The following is an 18,929-nucleotide window of genomic DNA, read 5'->3' on the forward strand; positions in this document are numbered from 1 at the left end:
AACTCGGTTCTTATGCCGTTTTACATTATGTCATAACATCATCAACCACACAAGAAAATGACAAGTCATCCGGAAACCAGGTTTAGATCCCTGAAATCAGCCCAACTGAGCTCTAAGGGAACACGTAGCATTTTCTCACGATGAACAGATCCGAATGATCAAACGACACAAATGTGTTTAAACACTCTGCAGATACTGTGTGTTTAACTTGGTCGAAACTTGTGATTGCTACATCAACAACGCTTCTCACGCTTGCTCACACGTTGAAATAAAAATGGAGGCTAAAAAAGGAAACAAGAGCTCCCCTTCAAAATACCACCCATTTCTCTTCACCGCCACCGAGGCTGGGGGTTGGTAGGTGGGGGAGGTGAAGAACAGCAAGTCACTACCCAGCAGATCTGGCCCACATGCAGAATAAAATAACAAGCACAAATAGAGAAAACACTGCAAAGCTTTCGGCCCGATTCACACGCCCGAGCAGAGTTAGGAATGTTGCCAAAGACAGATGCATTAACATGATGTAGCCAAACACCACAGGACCCCATTATCAGTGTAAAATGTAACTGTCCACGTCAATAAAGAGACTGTGTTATACACAGGTTTTCAGGTGGTATACACTTAGCGAGGTCCACGGTGTGTCTCCTGCGACGCACCGGTTCGAAATAAGGACACAATCGACTGGAAAACATCCAAAAAGTTAGCTAACAGGCTAGTTTAGCATTTGTTACCTGTGGCTCGTCTGCTAACGTTCAACAACACAGTAGATGGTTGGTTAGCTAACATGAGTCAACAGTAATGATCCAACCTGTGTAGTTGATGACTTAATAACATTTGACAGAATCGTGGAAAGACGAGCCACAGCGAAATCTCTGCTACCCAAATCACAACGCAACTACTTGTTTTAGAACACATCAAGTTCGAATATAAGCCTACGTGGTTTGAAACTTCCCAGACCAGGAGACGGGCTCCGGGTCTAATACTTTTCAATGTTACATCACAACAGCGATGCAACATACACGAATTAAGCCCCTACAATGTGCTGATCTCGTTTTGGCTATGTCACGTTAGTGTATGTTCGGCTCTGCGGAAACACATTGTTGAAACTTACGCAAACGCAGATTTATTTATTAATGTTTCAAAACGACACCCATTTGTAGCGAGTAGACTTAAGGGGGGGAAATGATTCTCGAATTAATAATGTATAAAAATGTCACTGGTTTGTCCCTGGAATATGAACTGAGAAGGAAAAAACTGAAGTGAGGGCAAACCTTAAACACTTAACGTTGTACGACCCAAAGATCCTGAAAACTTGGAGGATTTGTGTTGAGCGCTCTGGGAACACGGTTGCTTGAAATAATGTGATTTCGTTGACCATTGTAAAACCAGAAATGTGATTCACAGACTAACAAGCTGGCTATCGAAAACAACACGAAGAGCTGACCAAAAACCATGGAGGATCAGTCCAGACACAGCAAACAGCCACCCCGCGAGGCACTGCACCGACACGGGGACCCTGTTAGCCGGGGGAGAGAGCCACTGAACAGTGGGAAGAATGTGGGAGAAACAAGCTTGTTTCAAATAAACTTAGCTGGACGCTAAGTTGTCAGCTAGCTAAGTTGCTTAGCTCAACGGCTATGTTTGGCTGAGAGGAAACATGGTTTGATTAGTTGGTGGTTTTTATTTTTACGTTGCTGCCTCAGTGTATCGATGGTAGTATTTATAAGCATCACATATTTAAAGTACTCACCTAAAGAGGCATTCCAAAGGTGTACAAACGACGTAAATTCATACACAGTAGCGAGTCATCAGAGTATCCCAACATCAAATCCAACCAGCCTAGTAGGCCTGTGCGCAGGCCTCGGAGTCTCCTGTATCCTTTGCCCTTAAAAGTAGCTCCCTCTCCAGGGGAAGAAAACAAACTTATTGGTGTCTCCCACGCAAAGGCGTAAAGTTAAATCCCCTGTCTGTCCAGGTGCAGTGCATCCATTCAGTGTCTATGACAGGTCCTTGGTGGGTAAATCCATGTATTTTGGTGTGTGGTATATTTACTTAATGGGGTATATGCTGCTCTATGTGATCCAGGGCTCTGGTTCTATCTCGGGTGCTCACATTCGCAGAGGCGCCCATCCCCCTCCGCACCGGCACCAACCGCGGGCTCCACTGAAACTGACACACAGCCACGCGACGGGGTTTCCCTGGCGACCGTGCAGGGGCTCTCTAGTTGGGCGGCCCTTGCTGCATAGTCCAGCCTCTCGCCGGCGATTCGATAGCAAGGAGTCAGTCCCTTTCGACGCGTGATACACACGCACCTCATTGGTTCATCTCGACGCCGATCATTTTAGTTTTTGTCGTCACCCACGTAATAGGGGGCGTTGCCTGCTTAGAGAGGGGGAGAGAACCATCAGCTCCTCGATGATGCGCGTGTACTCGGGTCCCGGTGGCGAACAGGGAGGAGTGCGACAGCGGGTGGCTGCACCCGGGAAACAATCTAAGCCGTTGCAGAGGATCTGTACCTTCACTGTGTCGGGAAACGCTCCTTATTTAGTTCAAAGGGCCGTGGAGTTAATTGGAATTCGATAGCGGGATTATTGTTTTTGATTTGAGGGTTACGTTCATCTGTTGAAGGAGCTTTGGTACCAGCCATAGGTACCAGCACATAGGGAGAAGCGTTGGCCACATGGGCTCTGTTGGGCCCAGCTCCAGATGCAGGGTTAGCCAGCCGGGTCAGCCCCACCTACCGGTGCTCCGCCAGCTTCTGCTGAGGGGTGGATAGGGAAATTGACCCGAGCGTCTTGGTTGCGTCAGCGTATCACTGGTCCCTCCTCCTCTTTACACCGATATCACTCTCTTCACACACTGGCTCAAACTAAAAGTAAGATAGATAGATAGATACATATTTATTGATCCCAAACACATGCACAGTCACACTACATGCAGATGATGGAAATGTGTCCTCTGCTTTTGACCCATCTCGTGAACATAGCAGGACACAAAGAGCAGTGGGCAGCCATGCACGGCGCCCGGGGAGCAGATGTTAGGGGAGTAAGGTTCCTTGCTCAGGGGCACTTAGACGGTGGGGGTAGGGAGAGTCCTCTTTGGACCTTTCGAACAGATCCAGGGTTTGTCAATCCAGGTATGTTTTTATAAGTAGAGACCGACACAAGGAAATATGTCCCCACCACCACCAGCGGGCCAGGAAAACGAACGCACCGTTGGAGCTTCACCAGCGGAAGCGTGAAAACAATGATAAGCGCCACCTCGCTGTGAGATGGTAGCTTCTCGAAGGCAGAAATCTTATCCCTTCTTGATGAGTATTGTCATAAGCCTCCGCATACACTGACCCCACAGACGGACACGCCATCTCCCCACAGATAATATTAAATAATGAACCCATCTGATAAAAGGTCGGAGATATTTATCAACATAGAAAAGAGCGACGCGATTGGTTTCATGGCATGTCATGAGCCCTAAGGGGAGCCCTGTGATTGGCTGTGGCGTTAGACGCCAACGTCATTTGTTGCAGAGGTCTGACGAGCAATGGGATGAGACACCTGGATAATAAAAATATTACATTGCGGCTGCGGAGCTTACATAATAACATTAGGAGTGGGCTCGACCAGTAAACTTCGTTAAGATACGTGAGTGTATTAGACGAAAATAAGGTACAGGGTTAGGGTACGAATGTACTATGAGCGTCATCAGTTTATTTTAAATAAGCAGCACATCTGCAGGCTTTTCGGTACGTGCACTACACTCTTAACACAATATTTAAACTATAATCCAACAAATATAGATGTTGCAGCAAATGGCCTGATATACCAAATACCACTTTGCCATGAACTGGGAATAAAGGTTTAATCCTTAACGGGAATAAATGTCGTGTATAAAAAACCCATCTCGCTGTAAGTGAATCGACATATCTTTATTCTTAACGTTAGGTTTATTGTAACCCAGTGGATTTTACTTTTTCTTAAAATAGAGAATCCGCTTCCTTGCCCCTCCCTGCTCCCTCCTGCTTGTCGCCTGTGTAATAAGCACGACCACCACATTGATTCCCCCCCCCGCCGGCCGCCATGCTGACCAGTAACCATGCAGTTCTCCACAATGCTGCCTTTGTTACTGCAGTGAAACAGCAGTGTCATATCACCAGTCCAAACCCAGCTCTGCTGCAACATGGCTGAGTTTGACCCTCCCCCACACCACCGTCAGTACACACGATTACACACTGCTCCTTACTTCATCTGGAGGCGTTTTAATTCTCTCCAGTCTGAAAGCACTCACACACACTACTGCATGACACAATAGGTATCAAAGTGTGGACATATTAGTGAATGTCTGTTTAAATATACACTTCATACTGCATGCATGTCACAGACAAGGCTTGTGTTACAAATAGAATCCTTGACAGAGGGCTAAGCATTCTAGGAGTGGCATCTCATGCCCACAGATATTTGTCAGTGAGAACAAAAGACACAGCATATCACGCATTCTTCTTGTATTCAGATTATAAGTGTGCCAGACTAGTCTGTAACAATTGTCATCCACATGATCATTTCTATTTTCTCGAGCTGTAAGTTGATCAAATTTGTTATTGCAACTTATCCACCCCAGGCTGTCAGACTGCATACAGTTAGGCCCAGCTCAGACCTGCAGTATATTTGGACATTTTGGTTGGCCTGCAAAATCCCACCATTAAATTCTACCAATTAAAATTCTTATTCTGGACATTTTTTCTTTTGCACAAAGGGAAAAAAACAACAACAAAGTCCAGTAAATGTGCACACCACACATTATACAGTATAGGGCTCTTACAAGGGTATGCATATAAAATAGTAATTTATCAATAATAAGTCATGTTACTGAGTCTATAGGACAAGGATCTTTGGGAGAACAGTTGGATACAGACACAAAATCATTGAAATGTCAAAAATGAGTGTTCACGTTATCGGTTAATACATCACCCTTCATTCAGGAATAGTGATACAACAGTCACATACTACATCTGCTATGGGTTTCATCTAATTACATTATGTCTTAAGTGTACAATACATAGCCCATTCAAGAAGCAGAACTATTATATTGGTTAACCAACTAAACTACTTGATTTGACTTTGCCATATCTGAACCTGGACAACAGACTAGATGTGTTTGAAAAATGATTAAGACTATGTGGGCGGCCTGTGTAGAAAAGGGAAAGGTCAGAACAGAAAGACGTTTTAACTGCCTATATCTTGTTCCCTTGTGAGGAACCCATCTCTCTCTCCCCTCCTGCTCTCAATGGCCGACTGAGCGGCTCAGACAAAGAATGAAAGGGAAACAAATGGCCGAGAGTGTTTGTTTTCTGGTGTTAGGGTATGTCTTGTTCCCTCGTTCTTTAGGTCTGTTTTTTTTAAAGATTTTTTAAAAGGTTTTACACTCTTGCATGCCAAGACTTCCCGTCGCTGGGAAATTCTGCCTCCTGCTGGCTGCACTGTGGCACTGCAGAGACATTCCTCCCCCACTGTGGGTTCGAGCCTCTCAGAGTATCTTCAGGCTCCCAGTGACATTGTTCACCATCTCCTCCTCGCCCATGATGGCCAGAACAGTGCGGGACCCAGCCTCCACCTGCCACAAACAGGAGGGATTGATTTGTTTATTTTCACACATATTCACACCAATGTGCACTGAGGACAAAATCAATGATAATTCTGACCACAAGACTGCAAAAGGCATGTTTTCCTCACCTGAGTGAGCCCTGCATCTTGGACCAGGTAAGTAGGCAGGCTGAGGCTCATGGCCAGAGCCTGCAGCTCCAGTAGATGAGCCACGTTGGTGCCCTGGAGTACCACCTTCTTGGCTCTGTGTCAACACCATGACACCATTTATAAATTAAGATTACATTTCATTATTCACCTATATTATTAAAATATTCACCAAACACTATTCTGAACACCTGATTATTCTAGCAATCATACAATCAGCCAAACATATGACAGCACTGCAGTGTAAAAGACCCTGCTCAAGATACAGGTCAGGAGCTTCAGTTAAACATCATAGCTTTTTACTGTAAAATAAAAAAAAAATGATTAACTATTACAAATAAAGCAACTATCAAAATGATATTTGTCGATTTTGACCAAGCTGTTGACCGCTGCAGTAGTATATCTGAGGATATAGAAGAAGACATGTTCAACTTAGTCCTTAGACTTTAAGGCACACTCTGCACGCTAAAAATGTTACATTATCTCTGTAGTATGGCTCCACACTTGAGTTCCTTTGAGTTGCTTTATTCACTAACTTACTGTCGTGATTAGCAAGCCAAGATAGCCTCTAAAGTTGGTCACCTGAGGCCACTGTCTGTTTTAACCCAGTCATGTCCATATAGAAACAAAATCATCTTTCCTCAGCCGTCAATTTTACAGTAATAGCTGCTAAGACCTTAAAGCAGCGCTTCATTTGTACATCAGGAGATCCCAGAGGACAAAGAGTGTGGTTGTCATGGGAGAGAAGTAATCCTTGAAATCTGCCTGGAGCCCAGTGGACACCTTCTTTGTGCTAGATTTAAACATTTTACAGTACTTTCATCAAAAACAAAGCATTTTTTTAAGTTACATTTAATAATTGGAATATCATTAATAACCGGTTGATCTTCGTTTTGTCTTTAGGGAGAACATGTAATCAACAAATTACCTTTATTTTGTTGTTAATAAAATAATGAGTGATGTAATTATTAGAACTCCTAAGATATGTTGCTTAAGCCAGTTGAATTCGAACAACCAAACTGACAGAGCCTACAATAATGGAAGAACACAGACACATTAAAAAATAAGACAACAAAAAGCAGCAACACAGCTCTATCCTGACATAGATGAAGGAAATGCCATTTTTTATTTAAGAGACTCCGTGTAAATAGTGTTCAAGCAAACCTTAACAATAAGAAAGAAATTATTACTGTTAATTGTTTTCAATTTGCTAACTTGTTTTTTAAAATTTCCTTTAATTTTGTTAGGTGGAATTAACAAAAAACTTACCTGACTTCTAAAACAAGATACATCATTTATGCACTTCTACTAACGTACCCACTGTGGTCCCACTTCCAGGCCATCTCCCTCCAGCTGTTCTTCTCCTGTAGAGCCTGGTACAACCCTACAGCAGCGTGGCCTACCTGGGCTGCCACCTGCACAAACAAAACACATACGTTTTCAGCCATACTGATCATGTTTCTATGTTCTGTTTCTGAATAAAGTTACACACTAATCTTGAAAATGAGAAATGCACTTTAAATAATGAAGACATATCTACAAGCATGCAAACTCAACCTAAAAATGTAATTTGCATGGAATCATAACAGTTTCAGTGCAAAATGACATGAACATAATAATCCACTGCTCTGAACAGAAAGAGTACAGGAAAATTCTAGAGTAATTCAAATTAAAGACAGGGCTTGTGAAATAACAGAGCACATTGCAGTTTTACGTCTCAGTAAAACCAGAGATAGGTATAATTCAATGTGAGGGTAAGACCTTAAAATGTGAGGGTTTAACATTTAAAAGCTAAAAGACCTAGAACGGTTATACCTCTTCTTTTTTTAGTTGAACAGGAAACCACTACTGAGCTACTGCTAAATATTAGGGAAACAATTTCTTCTAGATGGATCATGTATGTGAGCACACTACATACACGGTCCACACTGGGCCCAGTGCACTAACCTTCCCAACACCCATGGCAAGGTCCATGTTCACCACAAACACCATCTTGAACATGAGGTCGTCATCTCCCTCCTCCTGTGGGTCACAGCAGACAAAAGGAGAAACTGAGATTTGGTTTTGGACAAACTCCACAAGGTCTATTGTACCAAGGTGTACCTGTGGGGACTAAGGCTAGCTTATGGGCACCTCATTCTCCAGCTTGTTGAAGTAGTACATGGCCGCCTCTTCGGCAGACACATTCCGAGTGTGCAGGAGGGCCTGAAGTCATGAATAACAACAACAAAGGTCAGGGAACAAAGCTACTGATTATGTTCACAACTGCTATAATTATGGCAGAGAAATAATCATTTCACTCACACTGCTCAATTAATATCCAATTATTATTCAGGATATTTTGTTACTGGTAACTGGTGACTTAATGGGTTATTGACAGAATGAATGAACGGAGCTAGAGTTGTGATTTGGTGACAAACAATGTGCATGATCAAGATTCCATTAAATCAGCATTTTACTGATGAGATTTGGCTGATGACATTTACATAATTTTTTTATTTACATTCCATTATTTATAATCACCCAGCCAGTTATACATCAGTTTTGAAGAAGATGTAAGCACCCTGCTCTGAGTGTGTGCTGTCTCACCTGTTTGGCTGCCTCCTCTGGGATGTCCAGCTCCCGCAGCTGCTGCAGAAACACAGGGTTGACATCCTGAGACTCCGAGCCTGGGCCTGACTGCTCTGATGGCTCCATTCTTCACTGGAAAACAGAGACAAACACTGAACATCCTGTGCAGCACGGATCCTCATGAAACAGGGCACAACAGATGAAATAAGCTACTATATTAGAGGTCAAATGTTTACAGGTCTTCACACGCAGCCACCATGCCCCTGGAAGCAGATCTGATGAAAACATTAAGAGTTTATTAGCACAATCATGACAAGCGAATAGAATAAACCGAGATGAGCATGGAGCTTTGAACAGCATTAGTTAAAGGGGGACTTTGACACAAATTACCTGTATCGATGGACAGGGTGTTTTTATCCAACATTGTGGTGTCATGTAGGAACCCAGTGAACGTACTTCACAAACAAGGCCTCGTCCTAAATTGAATGAAGTGTGACTTGACGTTATGAGACAAGTGAATAGGATGGTAGCTTAAAATGGCAACATACTAGTCATGAGTTAACGGTGGCTGTCAAAAGACAAGGTACAGCTGGCCGGTTCTACGTAGGTGACAGCTGTTAGCTTCCCAAATACGTTGCACGCCTTTTATCCAACGAAAACAATGCTGCTCCCGCTAAGAAAAATCGTTTAAACCGCTGGACAATTTCAGTGCGGATACTTGATATTTCACACTGGCATGTTGAGTATTGCTGTTTACTCCGCACACTTCATTCAGGCAGCCTTTCTTGCCAGACAGATGTGGTTGGAAAACCTAGCTAACGTTAGCATTAGTGGCTACAAGCTAACTGGACTAGCTTCAGCCTGCAGTGGTGTTTTGCCGTACATCGCTGAGTTAGCTTACCTGTCCTGCGCAGCTAGCTCGATAGAAAGAACAACGGTGCCTTCCCCTCGGTGTGTGGACGGAGGAGCGTGCGTGTGGACGTGCAGTTACATTCAGTGGGATTCCCGTCGAGTACTGACAGCAGCGTTACGCCATTTGGACCCAGTGTGTTTGTTAGCACTGCCGCGCGCCGCCTCTTGTCGTGCGGGTGTAACGGATCCTCTGCTCATATCAATTCTGTGCTGATTCTACGCGCGTCCACGCCCGGGCAATGGCGCCTATTGATAACAGACATATTTATTATAACCTCATAATTATTTGTAGATTTTAATTCCCGTCAGCCAAGATGGGGATTCATTATTAAGATGGAGATGCACTGAACGTGTAGGTCAGGTGCTTGAAGTGGCTTCTAACTGACTGACTGAGGAAACAAGTCAGATGAAGGTGTCATCAGTTTAAATTTAAGATTCTAAATTTTATGAGGCTTCAGTGTTAAAGTTTTAGGTGAAAGGGATCTATTGGCAGAAACTGAATATAAAATAATCCGGTTAATGTTTTCAATAATGTGTTTCATCTAAATTGTAGATGTTTTCTTTACCTGAAAATGAACCCTTTCCATTTTTAATACTTTATATTGACATGCCGAGCAGGTCCTCTCTATGGAGAGTTTATTTAATTTTTTAACAGGAGCCCGGACTGAACAAACTTGAAACCTTTTCAGTTTTTATGACAGCAGAAGGCAACCACAGGATCTCTTTCATGTTTCGGAGGGTGAGATGAGGGGTATTCAGCTGCATCATGCAACTTCATCACTAGATGTCTCTAAACTTTACACACTGAACCTTTAAGCACTAAAACTGTTCCTTAGTGTGGAGGAATTTTCCTGATTTAGACCTGGGCAGACATGCACCAAACTCCAAATAATGCGAATAAAGGCACATATCCAGTCTTTCTCTGGAGTGTCACGCCACCCAGTGAATGTGTTGAGGTCTCTAACATGGTTGTGGATGCATCTGATTGAAGAGTCTCCTGCTGCGTTGTTCACGTGTGAAAGACAAACTCAGGAGAAAGTCCAGACCTTATTCTGCGGACAAATTCCGGGTTTTCATGTCTGAAAACAGCTTTAGCTCCATTGCTTTGTGCAAAGCTACACATCATTGACCACATTTTGAAAAGTTCCATTATGTCCTTCAAAAAAGCTTTAAAAAATTAATAAAATCTAAAATTGTGCAAATTATTTTTAGTAAGTTTTTTTTAAAGGGGTCACATAAAGGACAAATCTGATTTCAGCTAGGACCTGTGCCCCTGACCACTTGTCTCTTTCCTCAAAGCTCATGAATCCTTCACGTTTATTTGACCTCCTATTTTCACTGAAGTCAAGATTTGTTTATGGAAAGAGGTATTCTTTCAACCTTTCGAACGCAGCCTTGCTCTCAGCAGCATTGTGAAAAGCTCTTTGGAGGAACCTCTTTGTTAGGAACTTTTAGTGTCATTTTGTTTTAAGAAGGGATGTTTTGAGAATACGGCCAAAGGCACTGACTCAGCCAACCCTACTGATGAGTGTACATCTCAGTGTCCTGACTGCTATCTTAACCTCAGGCCCATGAACATGCATAATCCAGCCCCAAGCAAATGGTGAGGAGTTGGCAACACTGACAGTGATATCAGAGCTCGTTCACATGAAGCAGCCGCTCACTGACTCACCGGCTGCTTTTTAACAGTGGAAACAGTGAAAACACAGAGTTTCTTTGGTCTCAGCTGCTCAGAGATCAGCACCGCAGCTTCTTGATCAGAGCAGAAGCTGCAGTTGGTTTCTACCGAGCTTCAGTATCTGTGTTCGCCTCCAGTTTGACCTGCTCTCACTTTTTGTTTTCACATTCCCCCACAAAAATGTATGTTGTTTTTATTTATTTCAAAATAGGGTACTTCTTATTTCATACATTTCAAATATGGGGAGGACTCAAATAGCCCTACATAGTTCTGTGTTTAATTTATTTCAAAGTAGGCCGATATTTGCCTGTGTATTTTCTTCTCCTCTTCATAAGCGTTTGGTGTTTTCCTTTGTTGGAACTGGTAAAAATAGGAATAAAATGTCAACAGTTTTCTTTATTGTCGTTCTATAATTTCATAAATGCAACAAACTATAGTTTAGTATAATATAACTTTGAAACGTATATAAAACTTTATTAGCTTTGTTATCAAATATGTTTTGCGGCTCCAGACACATTTTATTTGGGGGAAGAGGGGGCAAAATGGCTCTTTTGATAGTAAAGGTTGCCGACCCCTGCTATAGACCTATGCTAGGTGGGATATCTAATGGACCACCTAAGTACTGCAAGCTAGACTAAAACTAAGAAGGATAAAAATGACTAAATGTGACTAAAACTAATATGCATTTTCATCTTAAGACTAAGACTAAGACTAAATCAAAAATAGCTGCCAAAATTAACACTGCTTTATATGAACATTTAAGGTAAACTTGTTCCCAGGCAATGTCCTGCTCTGGGATCAATGAGCTGACAGCATATTCACACACAAGTACGATGATACACAATACGCTCATCCCATTGGTCGAGGAGGTACTGTTGCTCTCGGAGAAGATAGTGGAAGATAAGTAAGTATAAGGAGAAGATAGTAGAAGACAACAAGCAGCAGCATGGGTGACAGTGACACAGTCACTGCTTTAGAAAGAAATACAAGTGGAAAAAGTAGGCTATCTCCACATAATGTGGTATTGAGCTGTTGAGTTCATGATTTTTCTTCCTGTATTACTACAGCTGTAGCCTACAGTCATGGCCTTTGAGGCACAAATATGTTTACAATTTTTCTACAGACATTCTGTTTGCACTTTTGTTATTTCAGGATGGATGTTCTGCTTTCTATCTATTGTTTTATATTAATGTATACAGTTTTAAGTTAAGCAAGACAGGTTTCTGTTTAAGAAAGATTCTTATTTTATTCAGTTAATGAATTAGTTTATTATTAAAGTGTATTGCTGGATAATAATTTGTTTTCCATGTGTTCATGTCACTCAAAAATATGCATCTAATTCAATTCAGGGTCAAATAGTTAAAAAATCGTTTCACTCTCAAAAAAAGAGGCTAAAAGAATTCACCACGCCAGGAAGGGTGAAGGCAATGGGGTCGGCCGGCCCTGCCAATGAGGTGTCCCTTATTTATTTTAAAGGGAGTTGGCAACCCTACACCAGTGGCATCCTGTCCTTTATTACGGCTGGGAACACAGCTGTTACCTTCCTGTGTTTTAGTTACACTCTCGCACATGTGAACATCTTGTGTGCGTTGACAGGTTTTTGAAATGGAAAAACAAACCTCACACATCATTTTAAGAATACTTTATTACATCAGCATGTGATAATTTGAACCCTTTCTTATTAAACATGTTAAATCGCTACAGTTACATTTGAAATCAGAATGATATTAACACGAAATAAGAAATATCCTTAAAGCGGCTCCCTGTAGAGCCTCCTCTACATTGCCAAGTTTTTACAACCTAATAACAGTTAAGAGTTTTCCCTCAGGCCGATTTGTTTGTATCATCACTTAGCTCTCAGTCCCATCTGAGCTAAAAGCATGTGACATAGCAAACCATCTGTTCATTTGAATCATCAGCTTGTGTAGTGACAAACCTACGGGCTACATTCTGACACGCTGCTCCAAGACCTGGGAATGACACTCAGTGGACGCACAACACTGATGAGCAGGGCAGGCTCTCAAACCTTAACACTGTGGAGTCGGGGACTGATCTGTGTCTTAAGCTCTGATTTGTGTATTGATGACTTCATTATTATTGGCACTGTATTTAGTCTGAGTCTCAGTCATGTCTTCTCATACATATTGTGTATTTTAACTCTTGAGCAGCTGTTTGTGTTCAGTCAACATCCAACTATCTAAAATCTGAAACCAGCACAGGATCTGTACCTTCGTTGTGTTAAAGTCTGTCTTCCAGTCGACATAGATTTCTTCTTGCTGAGCCTAGTCAGTGATCTCTGTGACTCCAAACCAAGACAAATTAAGCACCACCCCCGACCATACAGGGTAGTTACGAAACACTTTTAAAAAGGGAAACTATCAGTCTGTGTCATTTAAATAAAAACAAACATCAGCAAACATCAGCTTGTATGAAAAGTCTCTGCGCTCCAAGCGAGAAGCAGAACAGTGTGACGATGTCGTCTAAACCTACTGAACCAATAGCAGTAGAATCAATACATAACCTGGAACAAGTTGACATAACAAAATGCCGTTCAGACCTTCAGAACGTGAAGCAGTGCCACCTTGTGTTCAATACAATAATTATATACCAACCATAATGCCAATAACAAATTAAAAGACATGTACCACTGCCTCAGCTTGAAGAACAAGGTGAACCATGATTTAAGACACTGTTCAATCCTAAAAGGAATGTTAAAAAAATTTACAAAATCGAAAAATACACAATAAAATACTACAGCACGCACTAGGACTCCACTTCAATAATATGAGTTTCTTTTATGGAAGGATTTCTGTTTTTTCCACTAACATCTTTCCAGTGACTTGTACATTATACACACACCCACTTGAATAAGTCGAAAAGCGAGAAAAAAAAAAAGTGTAAAGTGTCACTCTGCTTTTAAGTACCTTAAAATGCCCTGACAAGCAGGTTCTGACTTGCAATCTTTAAAATGGCATAACAATAATGAACAGGAAATGTCTGTGTGTGTTTCTGTGTGCCTGCGTACCGCTCCAAATGAGATGTCCAGCAGATGCTGCTGTATAGTTGTACTAAGACAGATGTTAACAATGCTGCTGCACTGGTGGTTTCAGATGGAAGTTTGGTACATAGTGTTTTTCTTGGGGTTTTAACATCAAAGAAATGAGGGCAAATGTAATGCAGCGCAGCAGGCGAGGTAGAGAGTGGCAGGATTCCTTCTTAAAACATGTGAAACTGGTGACTTCTAGATCAGTTTGCTGCATTTACAAAATACTGCTCCCTGTATCATCCAAAATATCACAACCACTGACTTCAGTATTTTGTACGAAGAGCCACAAATGCAAGATGTAGACTGACAACCAGGGCAACATGGACAACGCATACTCATGCACGCACGCACACACACGTACGTACGTACCGACACAGATTTGTGATCTTACAGCAGTGAAAAGCACACAAGGCTTAAAAAAAGGTACCTCTTGGTGAAATTTACTACAGAGGGGAAAACATTTGCGTCAAATCCCTGTCCCTGCTTTCTTTTACATGAGCTGCTGTCAAAGACAATAGTGTCAAGTCCAGCGTTTTTTCTACTCATCCAAACTTCTCCTCATATTCAGCACGGCAGCAGGTTTGACTGGTGTCTCCTCGTCCAAGTTTGTTCAGTGTCTACGTGCGGTTTTGTTTCTTCAGTCTCTGGACCGCACAGTTGCATCCTCATTGACAAGAGGACAAACGGTGCTGGGACATGAACTTTAATGCCAACTAAAATCTTCTGATCTGAAAAAAAGTTTCTTTAAATAAAAAATAAAAATCTAAAAGCCCCTTGCTCATTTGTCCGTCGCTGTCCTGCTTCTCAGTTCAACCTGCAGACTGCAGGTCTCTTAATTTTGCCTCCCACACTCCCACCCCACTCTGTTTGCTTCCACACCAGTGGGCATCTCCTGTCACAAGTCAGTGACCTTGTTCTCCACAGCAGCAGCGATCTGCTGCAGCCTGTAGCCGAGCTGCATCTTCTGGGCCGTGGGGTCCTCCTCCAACGCTGTGATGATCTGGTGAGAAGACGACAAGTCGGTGGATGAAAGGAGAGAGAGGTGAAGAGAAGAAAAGGTTGAGGAGATGTAAATGATAAACAAAAAATACTTTTCCTGTAAACTCAAATAAATTATTGATTAATTGATTAACCCACCTGGTCATAGTATTTGTTTATATACTTGTAGAGCTCGTGCAAGGCGACCAGGTAATTCAGCTCTCCAGAGTAGTTCTGAAACACAAAGCGATCAGGTTAGATGTCACATTACGTCTTTTTGTGTGGGTGTGTTCCTCTGCCGTGTGATGCTGTAAGCTGTGTCTGAACTCACCCTGGACAGTTCAGCAAGAGCAGAGTTCATCTCCTGGTCACTGGCTGAGATGGTCTGTCTGATGTCAGCATAGTACCTGCAAGACAGAACGTCATACACAACAGTTTATCAGAGTCAGGTTTATTAGGCCGTGTGAGTTTCCACAAAGACTTTGGTTCTTTGTCTGTGCAAAGACGATGGCAATATATAAAAAAATGTACATAAACAATGTACATATAGTGAGATTTAGATGACTTTTTCCACCTTAGAATACTAGAACAGTGCCCGTTCTAAACCTGCCTGTTTCTAATGGGTTGTTTGTAGCTTTCTTTCTGAAACGGTAAAAGTGAACTGCAGTATTTTTGAGCCACGGCATGTAACGACCTGCTGCAGGACTCTGTCCACAGAACCATCAAGCTGCTCCGCTGCTGCACAAAGAGCTGTTCACCTGTTTAGTCAAAGCTAGGTTAAGCTTGACTTGGTAAGCAGAAACTAAACTGAAAATTAGGAGATAGATTTTGCTCTTAAAATCTATAGTGTTGTCTGAGGAGCAGGAGATCTGGGTTTAAATAAGCCTGAACCCACCTTTCTACCATCTGCTTGTATCGGGGGATGTCTCTGGCATACAGCAGCTTGTTGATTGGTGAGTCCTGTATTTCAAACAAAAGGAACGAGAAGCAAATACTAGTTAGAACGTATCCAAATGTTTATATAATAAGTCATAATTAAAATCTGTATTATGTGCAAGTAGCTTCTTTATGCTTCATCCCCAGAATCCTCCTCACCCGTCCTAGTTTGTGCTCAGCGATGGTGCAGGAGTCCATGAATGTCTGAGAGATGACGGAGAGCACAGCGTCCACATGGTCCGACGCCTGGACGTCGAAGATAAACTGAGGGTTCTTCACAATGTTGATCCAGAAGCGCAGAGGCAGACTGAAGAAACAGCATATATTAATATCACACCTCTCCATTATCACATTATTTGCAGAGGAACAGTTAGTTTGAAGATTTTCAGTCATGACTTAAGGACACCAGGGTACAGAAACAGCACCGATGAAACACCCTTCTAATTCCATCTGAAAAGAGGCTCTACTCTATACTCGTCCTGTTGGATCCTGTTCAGACCTGGTATTAACGCCTGTACTGACAAATCCAATCACAAGTGCACAGTGCGAAGCTCATCTGTTCCCATCTTGCATTACAATACGTCCTGAATGTGTCTCCTGTGACCACTTGTAATCACATCTCATTTACCAATTCTATATGCAAATAATAAAGTACGTCATTTGTGTTCCAAAGACCAAATTATTTCGTTTTACCCTGTCTGAGTTTATAGATGTCAATGTGTGTGTGTGTGTGTCCGTTTAAATCTCTGTGTGTGGGCATGAATTAGAGGCTGCAGGATAGAAAGAGCGCGAGAGTGAAGAAAGACTTCCAAAAAGGTTCAGTGTCAAAGATTTAGTGCTGGAGTTTCATGTTACAGCTGAATACCCCCCCTCACCTCACCGTCCCCTTCCAAACATGAAAGAGAATCTGTGGATGAATACATATCCTCAAGGCAAGAGATATCCCATTCATGAGAATGGGACAGGTGGACAGACATCCTGAAAACATAATCACATTCAGAATTGCCTGTCCTACTTGACTTTTTATGTGACAACAAGGCTCTCTGTACCTGTTGGTCTTCCAAATGTGGATTGTCTCTGGGTCAGAGATGCCATGATGTCCTGCCTGGTCGTCCAGCAGGTCAAAGAAGTATTTGACAGCCAGCGGGACAGGACGGCTGGTGCTGAGGATCACTGTGAACAGGTCGTCTACAAACTTCTGCAATGTGCCCTGAAGGAGTAAGAAGAGAGGGTTTTTTATTATACTGTGCAATAATGGTCACATCTATTTATTCATCTGTTCCTCACACTTCAGTGTAATCATGAATAGGTCACATTCACTCACTTACACTGGTCAAATGTCAAACAGCAACCACTGAGGACATTGTGAAGAAGTTCCACCTCTAGTGTCATTCACTGGTGAGATAAGATCTTTTGTGGCCTGTGGTCAACATGTATGTGTATGAAGAAACATGTGTGTGTGTTTGTGTGTTAGGCGCATGTGTGTGTACCTTCATGGACAGCAGACGGGTCAGGTAGATCTCAGGGATGGCCTTGGCCCTCTCCCTCTCCCTCAGGCTGCCTCTGCGGTGTTTGGGCAACTCTGGCTCTTCACTGGCTTTCACCAGATGCCACAGCCGCACTCCACCCTCATCTGCATCCTCCAGCATCGGCGTTTCTGCACAGATCATTGTTTTTCAATCTTTAAATGCTAAGCTTTTCTGAGCATGTATGTCTGATATACAGAAAGTTCATCGACTTCAATGACAATTGAAGTGATTAACTTTTAACAGAATCACAGTTAGTTGTTTGAATGACTTGAGGGGATAAGACAACTCTGTTTACATCCGGATTAAAACTCCAGGATGAGTGAGTGAGAGAGGCCGTGTTCAATAACTTATGATGCCCATTTCAACATGGTAGGTTCTTCAGCAGGCTATCATCAGAAAGGTGGGTTATGTTTGGAGTGGAGTAAAAGCACAAAAGCATTTCTAGTTGAACTATACAAGTAATTGCAGAACACTGTGTCATATGAACTTACTCTCTCCTGCTATATAGTCATGGTTGTCATGGTGAATGTGTTTGTTGTGGCGAGGGACCAGTGCTACTGTGGACCCGTCTGGGACCTGATCAACAAAAGATGTACAGTTAGTAAGACAGATCTAAAAGCACTTTTTAAAAATTGTAAATGTGTGTTTGCATTTTCTAGTCAGAGGAAGTGTTTAAGGGAATCATGCCCTCTGACCTTGTAGTGCTGCAGTGTGTTCAGGCGCTTCCAGTTGCCCTGAACCACAGACGTCAAGTCCTCATCTGAAAGGATGAGATGACCGGCTACACCAGACCGCCACTCTGAAACAGACACAACGGATGCACCACCACAACTCTGTGAGTGGGTCAGAGTGACTAAATTTGGACATACAGGTGTTTTGCAGTGTCAATTCCAGTGCAGTGGAAGACAAACTACATAATAAAACCTCCCTGTATTTACTTTTGTCTTGCTGTAGGGGGCACTGCAGTTCAATTAATGTAAAAAAAAAAGCCCTTTTGGTTAATGTACAGAATTTCTCTCTTTTCACACAAAAAGACTTTCATGGATTTTATGGTATACAAATGATCATCTGTCACTCCCAATTAACATAATAGCAAACAAAAAAACGAATTGATGCCCTCGCTTAATGCGGGAACATGGGAGGTTTGCGTTAATCATCAACTCGAGGATTAGACTCTGACGACTAAAATTCCTAACCTGGTTCAAATATACACTTAAATAATGTAAGTAATATAATATATAACATAGGTCTGGTCGTTTTTAGATATTTCAATGTGGAGAAGTTAAACATTCTATCTAAAAAACAATGTGATGTGACTGGATTCTCACCCAGGTCCAGTGAGTCGCCATGGGGTCGGTTGGAGAAGGAAGTGCCCTTGAAAACCTGATCCAGCAGCTTCTCCTTCACCTGTGAGATGGTATCACAGTCCAGCACTTTGGACGGCAGCGGCTGGTTCTCATTCACACTCCCACCCTGCACTAACACGTTCAGAGTCTGCAAAAGATGAGCAGAGGTGGTGTGAGAATGTTAGACAGGAG

At 42.4% G+C, this 18,929-nt stretch overlaps 3 protein-coding genes across 8 annotated transcripts in view; all 3 read right to left on the minus strand.

Moving 5' to 3' along the window:
• setd5 (SET domain containing 5) overlaps positions 1–2,190 on the minus strand; it is a 30,791-nt gene extending 28,601 nt beyond the window's left edge. For all 5 annotated transcript variants that reach the window (XM_053435694.1, XM_053435673.1, XM_053435665.1 and 2 more), the window contains exon 1: positions 1,748–2,190. The gene's annotated coding sequence lies outside the window, so the exon portion shown is untranslated. The remainder of the gene's footprint in view (positions 1–1,747) is intronic.
• Positions 2,191–4,236: 2,046 nt separating this feature from the next.
• si:dkey-19e4.5 (UBA_like_SF and PTH2 domain-containing protein) lies at positions 4,237–9,451 on the minus strand. The gene is made up of 7 exons (XM_053442525.1): positions 9,214–9,451; positions 8,331–8,444; positions 7,875–7,946; positions 7,689–7,763; positions 7,059–7,156; positions 5,724–5,838; positions 4,237–5,604 (listed from the first exon to the last, which is right to left on the minus strand). The coding sequence occupies exons 2-7, from the start codon at positions 8,436–8,438 to the stop codon at positions 5,518–5,520; spliced, it is 555 nt and encodes a 184-aa protein (XP_053298500.1). The 5' UTR covers positions 8,439–8,444; positions 9,214–9,451; the 3' UTR covers positions 4,237–5,517.
• Positions 9,452–12,529: 3,078 nt separating this feature from the next.
• The window catches only part of plxnb1b (plexin b1b), a 98,934-nt gene continuing 92,534 nt past the window's right edge, over positions 12,530–18,929 (minus strand). For both annotated transcript variants that reach the window (XM_053429750.1, XM_053429742.1), the window contains exons 30-39: positions 18,720–18,885; positions 18,087–18,190; positions 17,883–17,967; positions 17,353–17,519; positions 16,912–17,072; positions 16,022–16,169; positions 15,822–15,886; positions 15,258–15,333; positions 15,086–15,160; positions 12,530–14,948 (exon numbers count right to left, since the gene is read on the minus strand). In XM_053429750.1, the coding sequence (XP_053285725.1) occupies positions 14,844–14,948; positions 15,086–15,160; positions 15,258–15,333; positions 15,822–15,886; positions 16,022–16,169; positions 16,912–17,072; positions 17,353–17,519; positions 17,883–17,967; positions 18,087–18,190; positions 18,720–18,885 (1,152 nt within the window). In that variant the 3' untranslated portion in view covers positions 12,530–14,843. The remainder of the gene's footprint in view (positions 14,949–15,085; positions 15,161–15,257; positions 15,334–15,821; positions 15,887–16,021; positions 16,170–16,911; positions 17,073–17,352; positions 17,520–17,882; positions 17,968–18,086; positions 18,191–18,719; positions 18,886–18,929) is intronic.

The sequence above is a fragment of the Pleuronectes platessa genome, chromosome 2 (assembly GCF_947347685.1).
Source record: "Pleuronectes platessa chromosome 2, fPlePla1.1, whole genome shotgun sequence".
In the NCBI taxonomy this organism is placed as follows: Eukaryota; Metazoa; Chordata; class Actinopteri; order Pleuronectiformes; family Pleuronectidae; genus Pleuronectes; species Pleuronectes platessa.